This window comes from Anomalospiza imberbis, chromosome 1, assembly GCF_031753505.1.
Source record: "Anomalospiza imberbis isolate Cuckoo-Finch-1a 21T00152 chromosome 1, ASM3175350v1, whole genome shotgun sequence".
In the NCBI taxonomy this organism is placed as follows: domain Eukaryota; kingdom Metazoa; phylum Chordata; class Aves; order Passeriformes; family Viduidae; genus Anomalospiza; species Anomalospiza imberbis.
Genome location: NC_089681.1, coordinates 58,859,691 through 58,871,046, shown reverse-complemented (window position 1 = coordinate 58,871,046; position 11,356 = coordinate 58,859,691). Strand labels below are relative to the sequence as shown.

General features: G+C 39.1%; 1 protein-coding gene across 2 annotated transcripts in view; it reads right to left on the bottom strand.

Annotated features, from left to right (window-relative positions):
- Window positions 1-394: 394 nt before the first annotated feature.
- Window positions 395-11,356, bottom strand: part of TSHZ1 (teashirt zinc finger homeobox 1) — a 57,884-nt gene continuing 46,922 nt past the window's right edge. For both annotated transcript variants that reach the window (XM_068193794.1, XM_068193784.1), the window contains one exon: window positions 395-4,984. In XM_068193794.1, the coding sequence (XP_068049895.1) occupies window positions 1,794-4,984 (3,191 nt within the window). In that variant the 3' untranslated portion in view covers window positions 395-1,793. The remainder of the gene's footprint in view (window positions 4,985-11,356) is intronic.

Genomic DNA, 11,356 nt, shown 5'->3' with positions numbered 1-11,356 from the left:
CACAGCCTCTGACTATGGAACTGTTGAAATCAAAAGGTGCTCCACCAGAGAAGGGAGGGAGGAGACGGCCTTTGAACGCACACAGAAAATGGCTACGGGTAGAGTCACACAGCATAAGGAAATTAACTTGGCCAAAACCTTTGCAGCCTCTCTTGTACCCCAGAGAGGAGCAGAATGCCCCTCACTGCTCTGGCTATGTACCTTTTGCAGTGAGTACCTGCTGCAGACCTCTTCTAAGAGGTTACCAGCATTACAGCTTTGAGCGAGACACGTCAGCACACAGATCGCGGGAGATGATTTCAAATAGATTTTCGCTGGTTGATTATATAAACGATGCCTCTTATAGCTGGAGTAACACCTCAAAGGCAATATAATGACGACATGACAATGTATGTAAATCAAGAACTGCATGTGGGTTTATTTTACACTTGAGAAAACAGTGGATTTAATTGTGTGAACCAAAATGTACTGTACAATATTAATGATAAAACATCAAAATGTATAATTCATAGTGCATTGCTTGCTTTATTTTTATTTATTTATTTTTTTTTGTCAGATAGTTCCTTTAAGTACATGCATCTGGAAAGATGCAGGTGCCAGTAAAATTCCTCTATTTATATCAAGCTGCAGGAACTAAATTTTATTCAAAAAGTGTGGTTTTACATTATATACACAGAAATTGAATATAAAATGACAATATAAAAAGTTAAAAGAGAAAGCATACAGCCAGAAGGTACAAAGAAAGTTGAACAGTTTAAAATGGTACGATATGTAACATGTATTTTTTTAAGCTGATGCTGGCAATTTACAAGGAACAGAATCCAACATTTGCCCCATTTTTTTTGTTTTCATTTACCAATGCAGCACACTATAGAAAGGTCAGCTTGTACCAAAGCTTAACATTTGTAAATAACTATAAACTGCAGTATTTTACAGAAAAAAAAAATAAAGGAAAGAAAAGAGCATTTTTACATTTGTTTTAAATAACAGCTTGCATACTTTTTTTTTTTTCCTTTTGCCAAAAAGTGGCAATTCTCAGCATCCAGAGAGTTTGGGCATAGTGGCAAATTGGTTTGCTTTTTTTAAAATTATTATTTAACTTATACAGTTGTGACTTCCTAACCCCTTGAGTACTACACAGCTCTCCTTCTTCCAAGGACTGCATGCACAATATCTTCACAAACCAGTTCTGCATTAAAAAAAAAAAAAAAGGAAGCTCATTCATTAAAAAAAAAAAGTCCTGCTTCCGACACAGCTTTTACTTGAATGAAATGCCTTTAAGCCTTTTTGTTTTATTTTGTTTCCTTATTTACTTATTTAGTCACTGGGAAAGGCACAGAAATGCTATTACAGTTCTCAGAGGGTTAAAACTTGACACTACCAGGTTCTGTGACCTTTATTGTCATGGCAACTTTGTAATTTTAGGATGTCTCTTTATCATTGTTCTTTGTGTCTTTCTTTACGGCTAAATTAATGTCTCTCAATAGTGTCTCCCACTATATTCTACAAAAGATAGCTTAACATCAAGGACAGATGTTGAAAATAAAGGTCAGACTTTGACTCACAAAAAATAAAAACAGAAACAAAAAAAAAAAAACCATGCACAGATCAGACAAAGAGCATATAAATATAACTACAAAATAAGTGTAAGAAAAACCAAGGTCCAGATAGGCAGTTCAGCAACAAAAGTAAGACTGATTTCAGAGGCTCAGGTCAGGCCTAGTGCAGTACTATGAAGAAGTTTAGTGCAATGTTCCTGTGGTCACTTGCATACCTGGCTGCTTACCTGGACGCTATTGTTTTTCTAACTCAGTTACATAGATCAGATGGTCCTCTGGGGACTTGCCATGTGTTTTACTAAGGTGCAGTTTGACTGCATGCTTGCTTGCAAAAGTTCGGTTACAGAGCTTACATTGGAATGTGGAGCCTAAGTCCTCCTCGGCAATTCCAAGTGAGCCCAAAGTCTTGTTTGTGAGGACTTTTGAAACATTCTGCTGTTCTTGAATCTGATTAAGTGGCAACTTTGACAGATCCTTCAAACTAAACCCTAGGTGTGTCTCTAAGTGACTTATGTATGTAGAAGCAGTCCTGAACTGAGAGGCACAATCATTGCAAAAGAAAACAGGATGTCCTGTGTCCAAGTTCTTTAAAAATTTAGTTCCACCTGTCCTCCTTAACTGATACTTCACATTGGCCAGCCAGTGGCTAATTGTGGTCATGGAAAGACCAGTAAACTTAGAGATGTGTACCCGCTCTTGTGGACCTAGGTCCGACATAATGTATTTGCCTTCTGGGGTCTCCCTCAAGCTGGAAGCAAACTGGGCTTGAAGGATCAGAAGATGCTGAGGGTTCCAGTTGGACTGCCTGCCCTTCCTCTTGTGTACTGGTGACAGTTCATCCAGAGCTTCCTCAAAACTGCTCCCATCAGCATCAGACTTCTCTGACACAGTAGAGGGAGTTGAAGACTTGGGTGTCAAACGCCCTGTGAGGTTCTTCACCATATCGGAAATATCCAGCAGGGCACTCTCCCTCAGCGGGGATGAGGCAGAGTCAGTCACACTGGAAACAAGAGGCTTGTTTTTGGACTTAGTTAAATCAATAGGTTGATCGCTGTTCTCATAGTAATACCGGTCAATAGCATCAGCCTGCTTGACTGGAGTGGTTGGGTAAATGGGTTTGTCCAACATGCTGTTACTAATTTTGTACAGCATGGCCAAAGGGTCCAGAGAGGGGCTTACCGGCTTAGAAATTTTGCCTAAGTGGGTATTCATAATGGACTGTAAAGCACTCAATGGATTAATGAAGGATGGCTCAGGTGAATGATCTGTGATAATTCCTAAATTGTTACAGCCATTTGCAACCTTTGTTTTAAGTGGCTCTGTACCATTTGGCGTATGTGCTTCTGCTGGACTATCCTTTTTGACCTTCTGAACTTCAGACTCAGAGCTCTTCTTTGGCTGCTGTTTGTTATTAATTTCTTCTGCTTTTGGGAAGTCCTTGTTTTCTTTAGCAGCAGGTGACATGGGTTTAACTGGAGAACTCTTCTCCTTCTCCAAAGGCTTCTCTTCCTTCTTCACATTGATTTTACCTGTAACTTTCTCCACTAGTTCCTCCATAGCAGATACATTGCTCTTGTGAGGTGGGGGTGTAAGATTGCCTGGGGAATGGATGAGTGTGTTGTGTTCTGACGACAGTGATTTCACACTGCTTGCGTAGGATGGCTGCATTTGAACACTCTGCACCGTGGGCTGAAGGGGTTTGACTGTTCCCGGGAGCTGGTAAGCTGCATGGATACTGGGATATCCTCCCCAGGAAGGAGCTCCATTCTGGGCTTTGCTGATGGCTGTTGTCACTGTGTTCTCCAGGGATTTCAATATGTCTATTCCGCCTTTAGGACTATCATCTAGGTCCTCCTCTCTGAGGTATTGATACAAAGTTGTTGGCTCGAATTTATCAGTAGAGTCCTCACTCTCTTCTTTAATCTTTTTCTCTGTTTCGGTGACCACCAGCTTTTCCTTCTCTAGGTCTTTCTTTTCCTCCGAGTTTGTGGAGCCCGCTGGGGAATCAGGCTGCTTTTTAATGTTGGAGGCTGGTAGCCTTGTATGGGTGGTAGGTGGAAGAGGTATAGACTGTATTTTCTCCTCCACCACTGGGTCCAACACTAGCTGTTTGCCTTTTTTGGAAGCAGAATTGGTCACCTTCAAGAAATGACCAGTGACCATCATGTGAGCAGTGAGCTGCTGCAAAGTATCATGGGAACTGCCACATTCCATGCATTTCAGTATTTGGGCTTTGCGTGCCTCAAACTGCCAAGTGTAGCTAGCACCATTTTGATAGCCATAGCGGTTGTTCGGAGTCACGTAGGGGTTGGCAGTTTTCTGATCCTTTGCAGACTCACTCAGTGAAGCTTCTGCCGTGATTCCTGTTGGCTCAGGTGAACAAGGCGAAGCCAAGTCCTGAAGTGCTCGCTTTTTGGTAGAAGGGACCAATTTGGTGATGGCTGGTACTGGCTCCTTCAGAGGCACTTTCTGGTAATGCTTTGTTTTTATCATATGGACGCTGAGGTCCTGCAAAGACTCAAATGAATGCCCACAGTACATGCACTTCAGCACTTTCTGGGCATCCTCCTTGCCTTCCATTTCCATAAGCGATCGTTTCCTAGGCTTTGACCACCGCTTGGTCTTATCAGCTTCTTTATCTCTGTTGTCATCACGGTAATGTCCAGTTTCATTCATGTGCACTGTTAGCTCCACCAGCGTGTCGTAGGCTGCACTGCAGTCTTTGCATCGGAACTTGCTGGCACCGGTGAACACAGACCCATAGAGTTTATTGTTTTGCCGGTAAAGCTGTACCGTGCTGAAGAGACTCGGCTCGGGGAGAAGTCCATACGATGACGTCTGCTGCAGAGTTTTAGCCAATGCAGCTTGGTGCCAGTCATAACCCGAGCCACCGCTGTTACTATTATTATTACTATTACTAGTACTACTGGTGGTTGTACTGGTACTAGTGTTGGTACCAGTAGTACAAGTACTCTGGGAATTGGCATTGGTGTCAGTACTGGTCATGTTTTCATTCTGGCTGATTCCGTTGTTGCTGGTGGTTGGATTGGATTTCTTTAAGTCCAAAGCTAAACTGGACCAGCAAGTCTCTGAAAGCAAATTTGCATATACAGCTTTTATTTGTGCCAAGCTGTCCTGTGGATAGGAAACATTGTCTGTGCACTGAGGATCCTCTTTCTCTTCTTTAGAGGAAGTGCTTTTGAAATGGGCCAGCTGATCGCTGTTTTCACTAAACGGCGAACCATAGCCTGCATCCTGATTAGTTGCAGTGCTGACTGGGGAGTTCTGGTAGCTTTGAGCCTCTTTGATCTCCGCTTCTTCATTGCACAAATACTCATTCTCCTGGATGTCCAGAGACAGCCCATCATCTTCCACGCTGTCTTCATCTATTTCTGCTGCTTTCAATTCTTCTTCAGGAACATATGCTAAAATACAGGAGGGGCATGGGGGGAAACAAGAAAATGTTACTGAACACGCACATTTTACATGGCTCTCCTGCACTAAAAACAGTAACCATGAAGACAAATTTTGAAGATACATCCAAAACCCAAACTCACCATCACTCACATACTACTCCCTATAAATCCGCACACTCTGTCATGGTTACAGTTTGATACCAGTGATACTGAAGAATAAACTTTGACTTCAGCAGTAAAATATGTGCCAGGACCACAGTAAATGCCATAATATCAAAACTAAAATCAAACAAAGAGCCTACTAAACTAGTTTTTATCAACTTTAAAAAATGGCCTGGTACTGAGCTATATCTACTGCACTGCATATGTATGTGTAATGCGTTGCAGCTGGCCTGCATCGCTCAGACCATGACACTCAGAACCACTGACTTGACCAACTCTATCTTGTCAGTTCTGTCTTTTCTAGCAAACTGGCTTTAGCTACAACTTCAGGGGCCATTTCTGTGTCACCGATACCTGATTCTAATGAAGCCATACAGGGCAAGAGTGTCAAATCAGCTGTTCCCAGGGTCTCCTGGTGTCTGGCTGTACTGCGTCCATCTGAGAGCAGAACAGCTTTCATTTTTGAAAGGCAAAAAAAGAGAAGCAAGACTGATTGCTTTCTGAAATGGGAAGGATGTAGTTTGCCTCCTGTTATGATCTGATGTGGCTCCTGCATTTACCATTAAAAAAAACCAGCAGTCAGAAACTAAAAGCAAATGCTAGAGATTAATTTCTTAAAGCAACAAACAAAAACCTTGAGACATCCACTGCAGCTTGATTATTGGCTCATGGAAAATATAAAACTTGCCTATTGCATTGCTATCTGTGAAACTATATGATCTCACCAAACTATGTGTTTATCTATATCAAACTATTTGTTAAACTAGCAAATGTGATATTCATGAGCAGATGGCCATTACATCAAAACACATTTACTCCAAGGGCTCAATTCACAGAAGTGACTTACATGTACCTAAGTGATAAATGTATACTTTCATTGCAAAGCAGAAAACATAGTCACACACATTTCCCTCCAGTTTTGTAAAAGAAGCTTAAAGAAATCACAATGCCAATGGAATGTAGATAATTTATAAGAATGTCAAGGTAGAAAATACGGATTATGAACAATTTTCAGTAACTGAATAAAAAAGTGCCTCCTTGTCAGCTGAACTCTGCAGCAAGTGATGCTGAAATGTGTCCTGTGTCCTTTCATGGTACAATACTGAAAGCAAGCCAGAAAAGAGGCACTTCTGCTCCTATGTGGTATGCAGAAAATACGTATTATTATGTTAACAAAGCTGAGGTCTTCTTCAACTGGGGGGAGCATAAGTACAAGTTGAGCTTCTTTTTGTACACAGTTACTAACATATTCTGAAATGTCTTTTCTGAAAAATAAAAAGAATTTTCTTTCATTGCAATATCAATACTCTTTGAAACATATTATGGTCAGTACTGCATTATGTATTCACTTTTGCAATTCAGTCTTAATGCAGTCCCTAACTGCTTCAGCCTGATCTTTTAAGAAGAAGTAGGAAAATACTCTATCTAGTACTGGGGTTGTACTGAACCTCAAGATGCCCATTGTATTTTTCATCTGTCCCCTAAATGTCAATATTTTCAGACAATAATTTGACCTTTTAGTTTTTAAAAAAGTTCTAATCAGGGCCCAAACAGATAAATCAGCCTCAAGTGTTTTCTAATATGTTTAAAAGGACAGGTGAGTACTAAACACAATAAATAAAATTCAGAAATAATCCTGGAGTCAAAGGGCAGGAAGATGCCAGAAAAGCATTGTAAAACCAGATGAAAATATTCTCCAAAAGGCACTTTGTCCATAAAATGAAGAACAGAATGCAGAAGTAGTAAGATAATTCAAAAAGCAGCCAGCTTTGCTGCCTTGCAGCAATGCTGCTGTTGGAACTCTCTGCAGATATTTGAGGATGGTAGGACCGCTGCAGTTCTGAACTCCAAGTACACACATAGAATTCACTCCCACAGCTGCAGTCCAGGATCTCTTAGCCCTCTAATTCAACACACCTTTTTGCAGTAGTTTTTAACGGCAAAAGATAATACATTTTTAAGTTTCAGAAAAGCAAAGAACAGTTAAAGAATAATATGGTTTCTAATTTTGAAATTATTTTTAAATAGAAAATAAACCCATCTGAGACCTAAAATGCACAACAACGGGCAGTTACCATCTGGCATTTTTATTTAAAAAAACAAAACCAAAACAAGTACAAGCCAAAAACTGAAAGGACACACATTTTGAGCTTTTATGAACAGTTTTCTTCTCACTAACCACAGTGTAACTATGCCACTTTTCTCTAATTTTCACATCCCAATATTTTTAATAAGTAGGTGCAAAAAACTGTTGTAAGATGCTGGATGTTTCTGTAGTTGATACAGCATTTTGTAAAGATCCATATGAATTGTTTGCTTACATCTCTTTACTTAATTCTAAATTACATAAATAATTTTTTTATAATTGCTATATATAACCATCTATATATCTAAGTAGAAATTCTAATGATCCACTGCTATGTCTTTTATTTTTCTTTATTTTTACTATTCTCATACTTTTGCACTGCATCATAAAAATAAAAAGAGGCTAAACCACACAAGAAACATTATAACTACATGTAAGGTCCATGTTAAACTGCCAAAGCAAAGAAACCGAGTGTCAGGGTGAAATATCCATCTTTTACTCACTTCTATTCTTTGGTTTTGCTGAGACTACTACATGATTGAGTTCACTCCCTTACCAACATATACTGCAATATAAGGGTTAACAATGTACAAATGGCCAGAACAATGATTTTCTACTATTTCAGAATTTAAGCCAGTTCTAAATAAACCCTGAATTTGTATGATGTGCACACCTACATGTCTGTACATGTATCTAAAGTCACAAAGAAATAATGCTTCTTAACAAAAAAGAGACTAATTTATCTGTAATGTTTAATTTCTGTGACTGCATTAAAAAATAGTCTATGTAACTCCTCTGGTTATCATAGGATATAGACAATACCTGTACATTCAAGACTACTAATGCTAATGAGATGAATAGCAGCACACTCAACATATGGTATTTTGCAAGGTCAGTGCAATTCTCTAACTGAAAAGGTTTCTGTAAGAGCTAACAGAGAAGCAAACAAAAGGAAGAATGTCAATGTCTAAAAACATGTACATTTTACTAAAATTCTCACAGAAATTAGACAAATAAATAAAATTCAGTATTTTAAATACAGCAAAAATGTTACTATTATAATTACTTGCAGAGAGAAGTAATATATTCTACCTTAAATAAAAGCATGAGATGTTCAGATTCTAAATTACAAAATATAGACCAACAGACAGATTTCAGACAACATATCCTTCTGTGAGTGAGCAACTCTCAGCAATCTTCTCCAGACATTCCTGCATCTGCAAAGGTACTGCTGGTTTACACATGTCCCAAAACCACACAAAAATATCAAGAGCAGATATAAACAATGATCCTCCTCAACAATAACTATATTCAAAGTATAAGAAATTACAGAACATAGAGTCATCTTTTCTCTTCTTTCTCATTTGTGTCTAGACAGACTGAGGGCAAATGCAAGGTGTAAAAGGGGGAAAAACCTTCAAATTCCAGACAACTAAAAAGTTGGAGGGGAGGGGGCATTTTTTATTTCTTTTCTTCCTATTAAGTCTTGCTATCATTTTTTTGTGCCTATAAAATGTGCCTTCTGGATGCCAATGCCTCCCCATAGATATACTGTCATCTTTGAGCAGTGTTAAAAGCTGTGCATTCTAATCTAAGTGGACATGAGATGCTATATATTGTACATGTGAGTAGCACAGCACATTGTGTTTGCTTCAGTGAGAATATTTACACTATAAATACACATCCATTGTTTGAAAAAGCAGACAGAGGTCTGAAACGTAAGGCTGTGGTTAAAAATACAAATATTCTCACACGAAACCTTTCCACAACCTTGGAACTATGCTTTTGAAGGAATCTGTCTCTGCAAAGGTACTCTTTTCCACTCAAAAAAGGATTCAAATTACTTTGAAAAGCACCAAAAGTAATTATTGTATTTGGTTTTAGTAGTCTACAAAATTAAACACAGTAAGCTCTTCAAGACCCAATTTTAAATCCTCCAAATAAATAAATGTATTCAGAAGAAACACCTAAGCAGTGAAGGTCACAGTTCAGTAAAGGAATTGAATACTGAAATAATTTTCACTGAAATACCTATTTCATAGTTTTGACAAATAGGGATAGGTTTAGGTCTAAAATTCTTCACTAAATCAGGGCCTACTCTGTGATTAAACAATAGTGGCACAATGTGAGTGTTCACCATTCTTCAACAGATGTATTGCCACAGCTTCTAATATTTACCCAGCCAACAGGAGACAGCAGCTGCAGAAGTTTTCACAGCCTACACTGTCACCTTTCACAAACTGCACTCCAGGCTGGGGGTGATTTTCACTGCACGCAAGAACACATTTCATATCTTAGGAAAAAAAAGGTACAACTAGAAAAGACAATCTATAACCACACATCTCCCTCATTACAGAAAAACAAGAGGCAGACGAAAATACTCAAATCATTTACAGACACATTTCCAGAATAGAGAGTCATGAGAGTTTTACAGAAGAATCCAAAATCTCACATTGTGAGAGTTTAACATGCGTGCTGGAAGATTTGCGAATCTTCTGTATTAGTATATACAAATGTTCATACAAAATTCTGGCACAGATGCTACAAATCCGTGTGCATGTGTGTTTCTGTATTACAATGTCACTATGGTGGAAAAATATGGCTTAGTTATGACAATGGCTGAGGAGCAGCAGAGAATATGAGACAACCAGATAACCTTACTACAGAGGTTTGTATCTTTCATTTCTAATTGCAGCAAAATGGGGGGCAAAATACTAGAACTGCCTACCCTCTAATTCTAATGCAATGGTCTGAAAAGTAGATAAGGTACTGTAAGAAGAACAACCTCCGTGCTTCTAGCGGGTTGAATGATAACCCTTAAAGGCATCCCATTAAAAGCCAACAAAAAGATTCTTCACCTCTTTCTCTTCTCTCCTCTATCCCCTTCAAATGAATGCTGCAAATTATTAGCCAACGCTGGCAATTGGAGAATGAAGCAGCTTGCATGTGGGTATATTTTCACAGTGATTCTAATCTGAGAAATTTACTTGCTCTTCCCCTTCTATCTGATAAACTATACATTCAAGCATTCTCATTAGTGTTCAGATCACCAAAGAGAGCTGGAGATGAATCAGTCCATCCACCCCTCCTCTCCCTGCTCTGTCGAGATTATTTCATTGAAATGTTCATTTTCATCCCTGCTGGCAACATTAGAATGGAAGTATTTAACCTGTTTCCATTACTTATACAAATTACCATTATGGGGTAGGACAGATGTTAGAATCATGCCACATAACTGACTTCCATACATTCTTTACAGGGAGGATAAGAAGAAGGAAAGCTGTTAGATCATATTATCCAGTCTCAATAATGTTCTCTCTCCTCCCAGATTCATTAACTTCCAACATCAACGTTTCCCTTTCTTTCTGTGTGAAAATGCTCCGTCTCCTTGAGCTCATTTAATTTGGAGCAGGAAATCTTTGTCAGAAATAATTTTTTGATCAGGTGCTCTAACTAAGGGGCGAAGGGGGGCTGGGGAAAGAATAAAGAAAAGGGGGGAAAAAACCCAACACCTTGTCGAAAATGTTATTTCTCTAACATGGATGATGAAAGAGAAGTCAGTTAAGATGCTGGTACTCAAAGATGGCTGTCACTTCAGATAGGGGATGGCACAACTCACCTAGACAGGTGACGCTTTGGTGGAGAAAAGGCTTGCTGCATTATTGAGAGCACCAAAGATCAGGATGACAAAGACTGTAGGCCAGGGTGCCTGGGGCTCCTAGAGAAGTGACTTCAGCAGGCACATGGATTTCAGCCTCCATTTGCATCACTAACTAATAGTGAAGTACAAACCAAAAGTTCAGTGATTAAAAGACAAGCACATGGTTACAGATGGCAAACACCTGAGTCACCATCAGCACTAATTTTCTATTCATTTGAAAAGAACATGGGAAAAGCTCAAGGTGTTTTAAGTTAAAAGGAAAAAAAAAAGATTTTATTACAAATTACTTATTCAAAAGGCTTTCCTGTTCAACTCCCTATTTTCCTGCTGAATTATCTTCCTGCCCGCCCCTTTAATGCTTGCTGAAGGCTTTGTGATTTTGCCATCCCAGAATATATCCTTGCACTCTGAAGTAGCTGAGAATCACTGCAAAATGCATCAAATTTGCCAGCCCTTCTCACATGAACAGGTT